This window comes from Trichomonas vaginalis, chromosome III (genome assembly GCF_026262505.1).
Source record: "Trichomonas vaginalis G3 chromosome III, whole genome shotgun sequence".
In the NCBI taxonomy this organism is placed as follows: domain Eukaryota; phylum Parabasalia; order Trichomonadida; family Trichomonadidae; genus Trichomonas; species Trichomonas vaginalis.
This window is the reverse complement of record NC_067205.1, coordinates 18,854,642-18,871,335: the sequence shown is the minus strand read 5'-3', so window position 1 is coordinate 18,871,335 and position 16,694 is coordinate 18,854,642. Positions and strand designations below refer to the sequence as shown.

The 16,694-nt window shown below is 29.4% G+C and overlaps 3 protein-coding genes and 1 pseudogene across 4 annotated transcripts, besides 1 other annotated feature; 3 read left to right on the top strand and 1 right to left on the bottom strand.

Moving 5' to 3' along the window:
- Positions 1 to 536: 536 nt before the first annotated feature.
- On the top strand, positions 537 to 4,684 carry TVAGG3_0727600 (dedicator of cytokinesis DOCK family; the record flags this gene model as incomplete). The annotated part of the gene is made up of 1 exon (XM_051244369.1): positions 1,230 to 2,686. A coding segment is annotated over one exon (1,457 nt), but the record flags the coding sequence as incomplete, so codon positions are not given.
- Positions 4,685 to 6,074: 1,390 nt separating this feature from the next.
- On the bottom strand, positions 6,075 to 6,779 carry TVAGG3_0727590 (synaptogyrin family; the record flags this gene model as incomplete). Its single annotated transcript, XM_001280048.2, has 1 exon — positions 6,075 to 6,779. One exon carries the CDS (start codon positions 6,777 to 6,779, stop codon positions 6,075 to 6,077), a length of 705 nt encoding a protein of 234 aa, XP_001280049.2.
- A 1,986-nt stretch (positions 6,780 to 8,765) lies between these two features.
- Positions 8,766 to 16,694: part of a mobile genetic element that runs on past the window's edge.
- On the top strand, positions 12,889 to 13,460 carry TVAGG3_0727570 (annotated as a pseudogene). Its single transcript has one exon. A coding segment is annotated over exon 1 (572 nt).
- Positions 13,914 to 14,516, top strand: TVAGG3_0727560 (uncharacterized protein; the record flags this gene model as incomplete). Its single annotated transcript, XM_051244368.1, has 1 exon — positions 13,914 to 14,516. One exon carries the CDS (start codon positions 13,914 to 13,916, stop codon positions 14,514 to 14,516), a length of 603 nt encoding a protein of 200 aa, XP_051090955.1.

The window sequence follows — 16,694 nt, the reverse complement described above, 5'->3', positions numbered from 1 at the left end:
TTCATGTTCATTTTCATTTATTAATGAATAAACAGGCTTCAAAGGTTCTCCATTTTCGAGCATCATCAGCATAAACATATTTGCATTTCTGAATACAGCAATTGTTATATATGAAGACCAAGCCCTAATTTGAATTGTTTTTACTTCATCGTTTGTAAATTGAAGAGTTAATTCATCATCAGATACATATGGAGGCAATACAGCATCAATTTGTCTGATATCTCTTGCTTCATTCATTTTATTTGTTGATTTAATTTTTTGTTTATGCATACCCCGAGACGGATTTATTGAATGCAGTATCCGTGTATAATTTTCTTCGATCGATGACGAATGATGAAATAGTAGGTGAAGCATCAAAAATTTTAAAATACGTGATTATATCAAAATTCTGAAGGCGCCGTTATAATTGAAAACTACAATCTATAAATTAATGAAATCATAATGAAGAATGCTTTTATAAATATTTTTCAGATTCAGATTCAGATTTTAAAGGAATTTACGATATCGTCTCGTAAAAGTGGAATTCGGATCAAAGAAAAAAAACAATTGAGTTTATCTTAGATCATAAGGAATAATTTTATTATTCAGATGATGAAAATATTCTATATTAACGAAGCAAAGAGAGAATGTTAAGATACTTATGTTCATAAGGCGTGAATCTTTACGAATCAAATTGAGCTTACATTTAATAGGAGATGAAATCAAATCAGCTAGGTCAATCTTATAAGTATGTATCAAAATGTTTTATCCAATCATCACAATTCGCGATATTTGGACTACGTTGAATCTTAAATCAGGAAAAGTTTACTTCAAAGCTTGCGTATGTGAGAAACCAAACTACAAAAAATTATAGACTCTCAAAATAATCATAAACAAGAATTGCACAGGTCTTACAGATTTTTATGTTTCTCCGATGTTCAATGGCAATCCAAAACACGCATTCCCTGATTTCATACCGATCGTCCCTACAGAAACATCTTAAAGTGTCATTTCCTGATTCAATTTTATCATGTTGAAGAAAATTCTAAGATCAAAGAGAAAGCGATCGATACAGCAGTTATTCCATTAAGTTGCATCTCAGGTAATAACAATACATCTGTAGAAGTCGAGCTTTTCTCAGAAGCAGGCAAAGTTTCTAAAGATGCCAAGTAACTCTGCAAACACCAAAGAAATCAGAAGGTTTGTCATTACAGATCACTATCCCTCCATTCTACTTCCCTCCTCAAAACATGGCTACGGCATTGACTGATAATTTCGATATTCCAAGTTTGTCTGGAATTGACGAGTCATATGCTGATCTTTACATCATCCCTCTTTTCTGCCGACTTATTAAGAAGCGCGATTCTAAAGTTCTCCCAACATTGGTTCAATTATTGATCACATTTGGCGATGGCGGTAGAACATCACTTCGAAAGTGGTTGTTCAATCATTTCGATCCACAAACAATTGGTGATGACTTCCCAACATTCTATCCGGAAGCGATTAAAGCATTTTGTCATGAAATCATTGAAGGAAAGATCGAAACAACAATCATTCCAGACTTTTCAACATCTTTACCACTTATTCTTGACATTATGCAGATTGTTTTCTCCGATGGCAAACTTCAATCAACAGCTCAAGACTTAATTACAATTAACAACTCACTTCTTGACTTGATTTGCTTCTTATTGACTAAGGATATTGATTGCAATTCCATTACAGAGTCATTGGGACTCTTCTTCTTCCATAATCTTTCAGATCTTGGAAATGAAGAAATCGTACGATTCGTTTACACATTCCTTCGAACTATATCTAAGGTCAGACCCATAATTGCACATCCAATGTCTGCTACACGAGTTCAATGGATTTTCTTATCTCCATTATCTCTTTCTAAGCACTTCTTGATCAACATGACTAACAACATGAAACCATTATCAACAAACGCTATGTATTCTCCTTATTCGAAACTTACATCACAATTTTTGTTGTCGACACAACAATGTTTTGGCGGTCGTGATCCCGACACATTTGCACTTTGTGCAGGCTTTTTAGCTCGATTGTTATCTAACTTAGATGAGATTTGTTATAGTATTCGACAACGAATCGCATTTGCTTTATTCCCTCTTATTGATTTATGTTCTAATCATTTTGAATCCCCATTATTTATGTCTAACAAACGAATGCAAATTGCATTGATTCCATTTGTTTTATTCTTAATCAAGAACAGTGAACAGAAGCAGTTATTATCATTCTTCCATTCATTATCTATCTCATTCAAGTGTCATTTCATTTCATTCCTTAAATTGACCGGAAAAATCATCACTGACACATTGGATGTCATCAAACCAACATATGAATGTCCACAAATTAACTTGAATCTTCTTGATTTGCTGACACATATTTACATCAAATTTTTGTTTGACGTCAAATCCGAATTAGGTGTTTGCATGAACGAAGTCATCCAGTTAATTGAAGTTTTGTTGTGTCGATACCAACCAACAGATAACTACAAGTATTTGTATTTACTTTGTGATTCATTATTCGAATCATATCCATTAGAACGTAATTTCATCATCATGTCTACTAAATTAATTATGTACAAACAAGCAAAATCACGTGCATTGAGTACCGCATTGATTATTAACAGTTTCAAACAAGATTACAATCGATATGAACAAGTTAATGTTTCCACACTTTCATTCATTGATGAATACGCAACAATTCTTTTAGAAAACAAAGTTTCAATGATTCCTATGTTTAAAGAATATATTTTGATAATTAAAGAACTTACACCAGACAATAAATCACTTAAAAAGAAAGTTAGTGATCGAATGGATTCTGCTTTATCCATTGCAGATATTGTTGAAAAACAGAAATCATCAAAACAAGCATTGTCCATTCGTTGTCAACAATTAATGTCATTGGCTGATGAAAACATGGACTTTCCAAACATGCGCTTAAAGTGGTTGAGTGAATTAGTTCGTATCAATATCGAATCCGGTGATTATATCTCAGCGTTTGTTTCACAATTACATTGTACATGTTTAATTGCTACGGTTGTTGAACATCGTTCTAAACATGAAAAACTCGAAAATAAAAAGAAGAACGAACGATTGCCTAAACCACCCGGTTTCCATTTATCAACGACACAACCAATCAGAACGGCAAACAATGTCTATGATTACGGCCGATCTAGAACATATCAAGAATTCTTCTTCATTCCTTCAGTTCAAGTCGAAACTAAAGTTAAAGTTGATGCAGGAATGCCGATGCCGAAATTTTGTTGTCTGATTTTAATGAAAATCTTTTGATTGAATATTTGAATTCATCTGTTTGGTTATGCGAAGAAGCACAGTTATATTATACATTGCGCGGTTTGTCATCAATGGCATTACGTGTTCTTTATCAGAACCGCGATTACGGCCGGTCTAAAGAAATCTGTTCTAAATTGTCCAATTATTTGTCTAGTATTTCTACAGGAAACACAGTTGGTGTCAGTGTTCCATTGTCATTCTTCATGGTGAAGAAGACAAGGCGGCAAGAAAGATCAACGAATATACTGCTGCAAGAAGACGGAAACAATCCATTTTGTTCAACAACTGAAGAATCGCGAAGGAATTGTTTGTCCAACAGATTATTGCGATCATCATGAGGAATGCAAAGGTGATGGTATTTGTTTGATCCAATTAGAGCCATCGGATGATAAAATCGAAGGTGATGAAGCTCCTCATTCATGGGATAAGTTCCGATCAGTTGTTTCTATCAATAAACAATCACAGAAATCATCTGAAGAACTGAAGAATCCTATTAAAACTCTTTACATCGAAACATCAGAAAAATTACCATTTTATCATCAAGGTGTTTCTATCAAGAAGATCGAGATCCAGGAAGTTCGTGTTAAAGAATTATGTGTTAATACATTGAACCGAGCATTCACATCTCTTGATCAACTTGTCAAAGACTTCGATCCATATCTTTCTATGCCCATTGGTGCATTCAAGGATTCACCAATGGTTATTTTCGGAAAAGATCTTTGTCGATACAAAGAAATGCTTTATACAACATTGCAACATCCTAACTGTGCACGTGACTGTTTGAGTTTTATCAAACAAAAGTATCCAGAACTTCTTGAAGAAAACGTTTCTAAGTTCTCAGAATGTCTTGTTAAAGCACTTAAACAACATCGAAGAGCAGTGAACGAACTTTTGATTGAATTTGAATCCGGTGACGAAATCGATAAAATCAAATCCGATCTGGATGATTGCACAGAAATGATCAACAAGTTCTGCAAAGACTTCGAAGTTGATATGATTGACGATCAAACAGTTTATGAAGGTATTGTTGATCCAATGTCATCATTTTGTGCATATGAAAATGAGTATGATTAAAAACATAATATTTTTTTTAATATTTTAAAGTTTATTATAATGTGTTAAAAGATCACTGCCTTAGTTTACAACTTAACACCCGAAGATATTTTTCTCCTATGAAAGAATTGATATTTTTGGATTTATCTCTAAAATACAAACTACGCCAGACTTTCAAAATCATCCCTTTAATTTAGAATTAATTCCCAAGACTACTATAAACAGAATTTAATAATTTTTACAATATTTCTATTTGGTTTACAACATTATACATGAAGTTACCATTGACTATGATCGAATTGATATCATTATTATTTCTATATTTTTCTCGTTATTTGTTTAAAAAATGCAGAAGATATGAAAAATTATTAATTTTTATCGTTTAGTAATAACAAAATAGAAATATGATATTTACCAAAAAGAAAATTATGAAAAAATGAACAAATTTTATTTTCTTTCTTTGTACAAATAATATTATTTCAAGATTTCCTTCACATGGACTTAAATCAATGAATTTTAATATATTCTTAAATGAAACTTCTCCTTTTTCTGATGTATCAACATATCCAATAGATGAATAAGAATCAATACTACATCGATGGATATAAATCTGCCCACCACTTGCTTTAAATAATTTTCCTTTGTTAATTTGAGGATTGTTTTGGAAAGATGAATCGAAAATATCAAGTCTATAAGATGAAACATAAACAATTCCATAATTTTTATTATTTTGAGAATTATTTATATAATTACATCGGTCAATTCTTCCTGGACAATAAAAATAAGTAATCAATCCGTCAGTTGCTTTTAAATTCTCAAAATTACAAAATGAAACATTTACTGTTGATTTAACATAACCATAAGCAAAACCTGGATATCGATATGAAATACAGTTAGAAATGTTTGTTTTTGAAAGTGATCCAAAACCATATTGCTGGTAAATCATACAATATACTGAACTATTTCCTCCATTACAAATTGATCCTTGGAGGATTGTACTGTTGATTTTGCCGTCGAAATGAAGAAATTGGCCAAATACAGTAGATTTACTTTCAGATGAACAGAATTTATCAATAATAATGGCAGTATTATTAGAATTTTTAATATATACTGTACCTGGACCTTTTGAAAAAACGTTTTCGCAAAGTAAAATCGAGTAATCATTTGTATTTTTGAATTTAACTGCTCTATCTTGTAAGTTGATAAATTTACAGATGTATGCAAAGCATTTGCTCGATGTTGTAGGAACTTGTTGAACTTCACCTGTAATGACTGAAGAAGGAGGATCAATTCCTTCATAATAAAGACGCCAAATACTATTTGTAACTTCTTCACAATGAACATGTTTTCTAAAAGCAATTAATTTGAACTTGGTTTAGAGCCAAAAAGACTCCCGAATTAAATTTTAAAAATGAAAGGGGGTGACACCATATTGAACTTCCTTCCTATAATTCAAAATTAAAATTAATTTCAAGTACTAATTTTGAATGTTTGAATCATTCTATATTATCAGCAAAACAGCGGAGTTGAATTACAATATGGGCAATAACTTTTGAATAGAATATTCTTGATAAAGTGAAATGGGAGTGAATTTATATTAAGAATATAGGTTTTGCACAATCAAACTATATGAAATGGTTTAAATTTGGAGATTTCTGTAAGACAATATATTTTTTATAGAAGTTCATATAGAAAAATCAAATGTAAATTTTTATTCAATAAGAAAATTTAAACTTCTTCACCTACATCAGTATTTGTTGTTGATGATTTGTATTTTCGGATAACAATAAATGCAATAATAAATATTGCAATTTCAATAATAATACCAATGACGATTCCAGAAATTGCACCAGCTGGAGCTTTATTACTAGAACTATTCTTCTGATTATCAGTACCTGAAGTTTCATTCGATGTTTGTGTTTTTGGTAACCATAATGGCTTCAAATTTCCATTATCATACTGAGGATAGCCTTCATTTGATATCTTTGGATCATCAAATTTAAAATCAGAAAGTTCGATCCTTCCGTCAATTAATAAAATGTTAATATAGTTTGTATGACTACATGAATAAATCTCTGATTCCTTTAAATCTTCTGATAGTAATAATTCATTGTTATTATTTTTACAATAAATATGACTCCTAGACTTACTTTGTGGTCCTATATAATATCTTACTTTCACTGAAAACGGTGAATAAGAGTAGATATATTGATTTGTATTAGAAGACTCAAAATAATATGCTGATTGCATTTCGGAAATTGTGTTAACTGAATAATTATATTTGGAAGACCAAAATGATTTCTTTATGAAGAAAACTAATATATTTTGTGGTCCATTTGTTGATGAAAGAATCGATGAATCATCTGTGTAATTATCTTCGCGTTTGATTCCTGCAACATTTGACATAACAACAATCTGTTCGCATTTTGTCATACAAATGACTTTTATCGGTGTTGAATCAATTTTAAGTGTTTTTAGTTCATCTGAAAAAATGACTTCAACTTTTTTAGCATCTTTAAATGCAGGAAGACAACCATCAACATCAAATATTCCTGATATTTCATATTCAACACTTTTTTCCATATCAATATGAACACAAGTCCCATAATTTTCATGGATATCAGTAAAATATAGATTTCCTTGATAGTAACCATAACTTGATTGACTAATTCTTTTACATAATGTGTTGGTTTATTTGCATAAGCAATTATTAAATGTGAGTTTGTTAATTGTGGCAATTCATAAGTAAAATCTTTAACATTGATAACTACACTTACATGCATATCAGATGAATAACGTTCTGAAATTCCATTATATTGAAGAACTAAATTTGGCTGGCGACCTTTTATTCTAAGTAAAATTGATTTTTCATATTCATGTTCATTTTCATTTATTAATGAATAAACAGGCTTCAAAGGTTCTCCATTTTCGAGCATAAACATATTTGCATTTCTGAATACAGCAATTGTTATATATGAAGACCAAGCCCTAATTTGAATTGTTTTTACTTCATCGTTTGTAAATTGAAGAGTTAATTCATCATCAGATACATATGGAGGCAATACAGCATCAATTTGTCTGATATCTCTTGCTTCATTCATTTTATTTGTTGATTTAATTTTTTGTTTATGCATACCCCGAGACGGATTTATTGAATGCAGTATCCGTGTATAATTTTCTTCGATCGATGACGAATGATGAAATAGTAGGTGAAGCATCAAAAATTTTAAAATACGTGATTATATCAAAATTCTGAAGGCGCCGTTATAATTGAAAACTACAATCTATAAATTAATGAAATCATAATGAAGAATGCTTTTATAAATATTTTTCAGATTCAGATTCAGATTTTAAAGGAATTTACGATATCGTCAGTAGTAGGATAGGATGGGTTTTGTGACTTTTTTTGTTACATCTATATATAGACGATGCATTAAAAATATATTTATAAATCATTAAAAAATTAAAGTTATTTTAAAATAATTTATTTTTTTATTCTGACATAAATGACCCAACAAGTAAAACCAGATAAAATAGATTATCGAATTTTAGAGGATGGTGTTCCTGTTTATATTCAAAGATTTAAAGGGAAGCAATATTATAGAATTGTTAATCCTGAATACATAAAACATTTATTTAAAAAGGAAGACTGTGAATTATTAAACGCTAATGAATATGAAACCAATAAATCAAAATTGAAATATAAATATATTGGAAGTGATGAAAGGTGTAAAGATAAAGATAAAGTTTATTCAGTTTCATATAATGAATGGAAAACCAATAAGATAAGAAACATTTAGGAGATTATGGGAAATGTTCTGAATTCTTTAAATCTAGTATATACGAGAGAGTAAAAGAAATTAGAAATAATTATTTTCATGAATAAAAGATTCACTACCATAATGAAATAAAAAATAATTTTTTTAAAAAAATAAATTATTAAAAAATTAACATTAATTTTAAAATAATTTATTTTTTTATTTTATAAAAGAAGCTATATATAGATGATGTCAGATATTCCGCGATTAATTAAACATTGTTTAAATCCTGAATGGGTTAAACTTCAATTTAAAAATGAAGATTGTGAATTATTAAATGAATATGAAAGCCAAAATAAGCTAATGAGGTATAAATATAATGATAAAGAATATTTAATTTCATGGAATCAATGGAGTCATAATCAAAGACCTCATAAACGAGAAGAAGAAATTGAAAATAATGAAATGGAAATCATTGATGACATTAAAGAGGATGGAATTCCTAAATTTTGTAGAAAAACCTTTAGAACTAAGTTAGGAGCATATAAACGTAGAGTATTAAATCCTGAATACATAAAACATTTATTTAAAAAGGAAGACTGTGAATTATTAAACGTTAATGAATATGAAAATGCTAAATCAAAATTGAAAATTCATGTCTTACATTTTTGAATAATTTATTTTTTAATTCGTATGAAATGAGCGTCAAAACTAACAACGTTAAAAAAATGGGATTCACAAATGAGGAAATAAAGGATATATTAGAGGAGGCGGGTTATGAAGTTGATAAATATTATTTAAGAAATTGTAAAAAATTCGCGGAGTTTTTAAATGAGTTTGATTATGATGGAAAAATGAATAAAAATGATGTTATAAATTTCTTATATCCCACATCTAAAGAAGAAAAACCTAAAGAACCTGATGTTTTCCCTGAATATTATGAAGAACGGATTAAAGATGATGAATATGATGAAATTGAAAGACTGGAAAAAATAAGAGATGAAATAGATGAAAAAATTAAGGAATTAAGAGAAGTTGAAAAATATAATGAGAATGAAGTAGAGGGTTTAATGAATATCCCAGCTTCAGAATCAGAAGTTCAAAAATCACATGAGGAAAGATATAAAAATTACTTTTTGGAATCTACTAAAAATTTATTAGATGGTGATATTGACGAAACACTTTCAGAAGAAGGCACAAAATTTATTCATAAACATAAGCTTCAGTTTATTGACGATGGAGATTATCCATGTATATTACTTTCACCTCCTCTTGATTCTGAAAAATTCAAAAAAGCATTGAAAAATGTAACATATGCAACAAATACGATTAAGAAAGAAGACCATGATATTTACACAAATTATTATTTAAATAAATGTACAGGTGTTGATAAAGTTTTTGATTTATTAGATAAAATATCAAAAGAAACCATTGGAACCTATAAAATTTTATGCGATTGTGGTTTCATTATTGAAGATACCAATAATGTTTCATATGAAAGAACAGCACCGAAGGAAGACGAAGTGGAAAGGTCTATACCATTCGTTATTAAGAACATAAAAGATATGAAAACTTATAAACATTATATTTATTCATTTATTTCAGAAAAAATGGAAGCAACCCATAAAACATCATCTCATCATTTTATAGCTATTCATACATTCCTTTTCAAAGTTGTGAAATTAAATAAGACAGGAATTAGATTTAATGTATCAGGGTACGCATTCTTGAGTAAATTAAAATGTATTCGTCACGTCGCAGATGATAAAAATTTATGTGTTCTTAATTCATTTTATGGACTTTAGCCCTGGACTCTCTGAGTCTCGGACTTTAAAAAAATAAACTTTATTTTTATTTATTTTTTAATTTTTATTCTTACATAAATGAAAAAAATGGAACAGCTAAAATGAATGATAATCAAATAAGAGCAGAAGGTAGAAGGTTATTTAAACGCTTCTATAACATTCCTGATGGTGTTAATCCTAAAACTCGTAGAAGCTATTTAAATGAAGCAATAGATGCATATGAAGGGTTTGACATTTCATCAGAAAGTGAGAGGTTAGCAAGAATGTTAAACGTTAATATTGATTTTTATTATTGTGACCCTCAACCAGAAGACGTAGACATTAACAAGGTAGACTTTCCATTAGTGGAATCAATAATGATAGATCCAGAATTTGAAACAGTAAATATTTTATTAACACAGAGTCCATGTGGAAAACTTCACGCTGATAGAATAACAGACGTTGAAGCACTCACAGGATATAAAGTTTGCCCCTTTTGCAAAGAAGAAGTATATTCTATCCGTGATGATCCAGAAAGGAAAAACCAAAGAAGATTTTTAAAACATTGTGAGAAATGTAAAGAAAATAATGGAAGATTAATTCAAGACGTTCAATTGCAAAACACACAACAACCATATGCACCACATATCACGAAACAGAAGATATATCAATGGCTATTAGCACATAATTTGCAGAAATATTATAAACCAACAAGATATTATATTACTTTTGACTTCGAAACATTAGAGACTAAAGAAGAACTTCAACTTTCTGAATGTGCAACTTTAAACGCTTACTTAAAACCATTTATGGTATCATCAACTGTCAAAATAAAGCCGCAAAGCGGCGAGGTCGTAGACCGTGATAAAACATTTACGAGGAATTTTTGCTTAACATCAAGTGATTCGTTCATCTCTGATTGGATTGAATTTTTATTTTCAACCTGTTCATTAGTTGCTAAATCAAATATTGAACAATATGAAGAATTAATGAAGTCGCAAACATTAAATGAGAAACAAAAGGAAGCAATGAAAGAGCTTTTAGATGAAGAATTTAATAAAGTGAATATCATAGGTTTTAATTCGGGAAAGTTTGATTTAAATTTAATTCTTCGTGATTTAAACACTGCAAAATGGAAAATAAAATCAATGCTGGGTTCATCTTCTCAATTTAAGCAAATCATTGTAAAGAAAACAAACGTTCCATATGAATTGAGATTTATTGACATCAGAAATTATATAGCGGGTGGGACATTAGACCAATTCACTCAAGATTTCGGAAACAATAAATCACGTGTTAAATCCTTTTTCCCTTATCAATTCATCACATGGGAAAATTACGAAGAAGAATTATATAAAGAGGAACCATTCACGAAGATTCATTTTATTCAGCATTAACTCAAGAAACTATATCAGATAGTGATTATCAAATATATCTCAATGATGCTAAAAATTTTAAGAATAGATTAGAATATTTTATTCATTATTGCAATAAAGATGTTGAAATTATGATTGACCCAATTGATAAAATTATTGAAGAAACATTTGTTTATAAAATTGACATGCTTCATAATCTTTCTTTATCATCGAATGCATCAATGATTCGTTACGCTTTAGCATATAAAGACTTTAATCCTAACGAAACATATCCAGAAGAAGAAAATGTGGAATCAAGTTTTGAATTAACGAAAAAGTATTGGAAATATAAAATTGAATCATATAAGAAACAAGATGAAAAAGCAGAAAGGGATACTAAAAATAATGTTTCAATGGATGATTTTCAATACTATCACGATTTAATCCTTTCATCTAAATGCAAAATGTGTGGTAAAGCGTTTACATATGCAAATAAACCAACATTGGATAGAATCGATAATGAAAAACCACATACCAAAGAAAATTGTCAGTTAATGTGTTGTTATTGCAATGTCGTAAAATCAAATAAAGATGAAGATGTTCAACGTTTAAGAATCAATTTAAGAAATTATGCATTAAAAAATAATTTACCAATGACTTTAGATTCAGTTGAAGCTTATCACATTCTCCGTAATGGAATTACTGGTGGTCTATCAAATGTTCAACATAGAGTAAATCTTAAAGGAATCACGCACATTAATAAACTTTCATATAGTCCAGAAACTAAAACTGTATCAAATGAGGACACACCAACATTATGACTCATTTCGTTGGTGTTGATTTTAATTCATTATATCCTTCATCATTTTCATCTAATCCTCATGATTTCATTCAATATACTGACCATAAAATGTATATTGCCGGGAAGATTGAATGGTGTTATCATTTGTGATACAGCAACAAAGAAAGCAAAAGCACTGGGAATAATTAAGAAGAAAAAACTTTATTCGTGGCTGAAGTAAAGGGTCACATTGATGAAAAATACATTAATGATTACATAAACTTTTTACCGATAATAAGAAACTTAGATATTATCACAGATGAAAAAACAATTGGCAGTTTTATGTATAATTACATGAAATCAAACAATCTACCAGTTGACCAGAAACAGAGGAAATTAACTCAGTTAGCATCAACACACAACCAATATCAACCATTTTCTTCTTATTATCTTTGGTATCTAATAGACAGATTTCATTTTATCATTGATGACATTCAATCAATTTTTAACATTTACGAAAAATACTTGTTTTAATGAATTTGCGAACGAATTTATGAACGAAAGACAAAAGGCTGAATTAGAAGGAAATAAAGGAAAAAGTTTATTTTGCAAGATTTCACTTAATGGATCATATGGTTACGATGCAATGAATACACAAAATTACGCAAAGACTAAAATAATGAATGCACAGAAGGCACGCGTTGCATGTATGTCAAATAAGTTTAAAAACATAAGAGAAATAGGTGAAGATACATATCAAGTGATGCTTAAAGATAGATTTTATAGATGTGATACATGTTTACAAGAGGCATTCTTCACTTTAGATAACGCAAATACTGGTATTTGGTTTTCATTTATGATTTTATGTATAAATGCATGATGTTAATCGTTTTCATTTCATTGAAGGTGATACTGATTCATCTTATTGGGCTATTGCTGGCGATCCAAGTCTTCCTAACACTCAAGCATTTCAGGCGATTGTAACCGATAAACAATTTTATGATAAAAACATTTTCAAATTCGCACCTTTTGATTTCTTCTGTTTTGATGAGAAATTTAAACCTAAATTAAAGAATAAAGCTGAAGAAAAAGCACATGAGAAAAAATTATTGGGTTTAGCAATTGAGAAACAAGGTGATAACATGGTTGCTTTATGCCCTAAGTGTTATACTTCATTCAACGGTTCAATTGATGGAGGTGATTTTAAAAAGATTGCACAAAAAATGAAAGGTGTTAGTTTACGACAAAATAAACAATTAACACCTAAAAAATATTTGGATATAATAAATGATAAAGTTATTTTCGATGGTCAGAATATTAATTTACAACTTAAAAACGGGTCAATGACTCGCTTAACAATTGGTAAGACTGCATTAACAGGAGCACACACTAAGGCTGTATGTTGTGAAAATGGATGTTGTATGCCATTTATTTAATGAAATGCCACAGAAGAGACAAAAGGAACCGTTAATAATGGTTTTGATACTATGATTCAAAGAGGTGGGCACCCTTAAAACATTTATTTTATTTTTATATAAATGGATAACACAGATTTAAAAATTTTAATTGATGATTTAGTATTTTATCAAAATTTTCTTGATTATTATGATTTAAAAGCATATCTCCAAAAATATAATAAAAATATAACGGGTGATGATATGGATTATTATTATTATCCATATTATAAAAATGAAATTTTGAAATATCATGATAAAATAATTTCTAAAATTAAAGACAAAATTAAAAATAATGAATATACAAAGGGAAAAACTAAATCACAGCTTAAACAGTTGAAAGATTTCAAAAATAAAGTATTAACAGAAGAAGATATTGATGAATTATATAAATTATATAATCCCGAGCCGCAAAAGCCAAAGGAACAAAAACAAATGGTACAAAACGCCCAGGTCCTTCAGACCATAAATGATGCACAAGCTTTAATTTATGATTCATTAGTTAAACCATATTCAGCCCGACTTTTAAATGAAGATCAACTTTTGGAATTCATCCTTCAACATAAACTCGAAGCGGGAAAGTATATCAAACCTTTATATACAGCATATTTAAAACAAATGAATAGAATACATCCAGAATTAATGAAGGAAGGAATGAAATCCAAAATCAAAGCAGATAAAATTAAACCACTTGCAACACCAAAACCTCCAACGACAGTAGTACCTCCTCCTTCAGTTAATCCTTCATCATTCACTTTATTATATCCATTTCAAACATTAAAGAAGCAAAAAGATTTTAAAAAGGATTTCAAGATATTAAATAAACCAATTGACCCAAAAATTCAACCGTTAAAGGAAAAATTTAGTCGCCCTTCATTTGCACTATATCCATATTCATACGAAATCGATCATCTGGAATATTCAAAAGGAAACGTTACTTATTTATTTGCCATTAACATTAACACTAGATATTTATATTGCATTCCGGTGAAAGGAAAACAGAACAGGAAACAAGAAGAGCTATACAATACTTACTAGATCATGAAAGAGTAGATAATATCAGGGGTGATGGTGATAAAGGATTTCAGGCAGCTATGGCTCATTATTTCCCACAAATTAATTTTACTTTTCATCCTCTCCATATACGTTTCATAATAAAATAGTTGATGCGGTAATGAGAACTCTTAGAGATGCGTTAGGGGTTAACGGTCAGATATACTGGGATGGAAATCATGACTCCATCATACAACAGTTAGTATATTATTACAATAATACATGGCATAGAACTATAAACATGAAACCGGTGGAAATGAAAAATGATATTTCAAAAGAATGGGAATATATTAGAAAGCAAATGAAAGGTTAAATGATGTTTAAACGTGAACAAATTAATTCGGGGCTCATGAATTTTAAACAAGGAAATAAAGTTTTAATTCATCTCGATTATGGAAAAACTGATAAATCAATGACAAAAAGAAGACGAAGATTTGACACAATAGCTGAATTTGTTAGATAATTAACGGCAATGCATTAGTTGAAGTTGACAATAAATTAATAGAAATTCCGATTTATTTTATTACTCCATTATATTTAAATAATATTTAATTTTTTTTATTTCGTAAGAAATGAGTGACAACGAAGCAGTCAAGAGTCCAGACAATGAATATAAAAAGAAACTAAACAGAATTAAATCAAAAATATACTATTACAAAAAGAAGTCGCAATGTGGTGGGGTTGAAAACGATAAAGAAATAATCGAAAAATTAGAAACTTACCGTTCAATCATTAAACTGAGTGAAGCAAAAATAAAAGAATTTAATAGAATAAATAAATTGATTGGAAGAGATGAATTTAATAAAGATGAATTTTTAAACTCAATCCAAATTTAATTTTTATTCCTCTTCGACAACATCTCTCTTTCCATCATTACTGCATAACCACATTTTCTCAATTTTAGTGGTTTGTTATTTTTAACATGTTCTTGCATTATTTTTATCATTTCCTCCCTTGTTATGATTCGTGGTAAATTTTGAGCTTGTGGGGTATTCATTTATGATAAAAATAAAAATTTGTTATCAGTTATTTTATCGTTAATGTTTTTAGGTTATTCAATAATTAATTATTTTTGAAGAACTGAAGGGGTCACCAGGTCACCAGGTGGTCACCAGGTAATTTAACTTCTCTGAAAAAATGAGACAACATGACATTTTGACAACAACATAGGAGGAAGGCAGTTATGACTTATTTTTGAATAACTGAAGGTGCTACCATGTTACCATGTGCTACCAGGTAATTTAACTTCTCTGAAAAAATGAGACAACATGACATTTTGACAACAACATCGTGGGTTATTCAATAATTATTTATTTTTGAAGAACTGAAGGTGTTACCATGTTACCATGTGCTACCAGGTTAATTAACTTCTCTGAAAAAATGAGACAACATGACATTTTGACAACAACACAGGAAATAAATGTTTACGTTTATGTTTACGTTAATGGTTTCATAAATGTTTTCATGAATTTTATATATTAATGTTTTCATTAATGTTTTCATGAATTTTATATATTAATGTTTACGTTAATGTTTTCAGGTCATTCAATAATTAATTATTTTTGAAGAACTGAAGGTGTTACCATGTTACCATGTGCTACCAGGTTAATTAACTTCTCTGAAAAAATGAGACAACATGACATTTTGACAACATTTACGAAAATTTGATGCAGCCCAAAAATAAAGTTAGTTTTAAAACTATATCAAAAGGAATATTATGATGAATACGTTTTACCTTTATTACGTAAGCCAAAAATAACATTTGATATAAAACTTGACGACTCGTTTTTGATAACAGATATTAGACGCAAGGCTGAAAATCATCAGTATAAAAACAGTTCTGAAGTAATTGAGGATTTATCACGTGTAATCCGTTTTGTAGATTGTGGAAATAAATATTTCATTCAAAAGGACTATAATATCCACGACAAAATGAATCAAATATCATTCGTTCTTCAATCAAACATGAAAGAGTCACTCAAAATGATTAAATTATTTAAAGAAGAAGGTAAAACAATAACAGCATGGGATGTACTACTAAATCAATTATCCTCATTAACCGTTAAGGGTGTTTGCTTTAAATCTGATTCCCCCGATGTTTTCTCAACGTTTCAAGGTTATAAATACAACATTCTTGAAAAGCCTGATTACTCAAAAATTGAG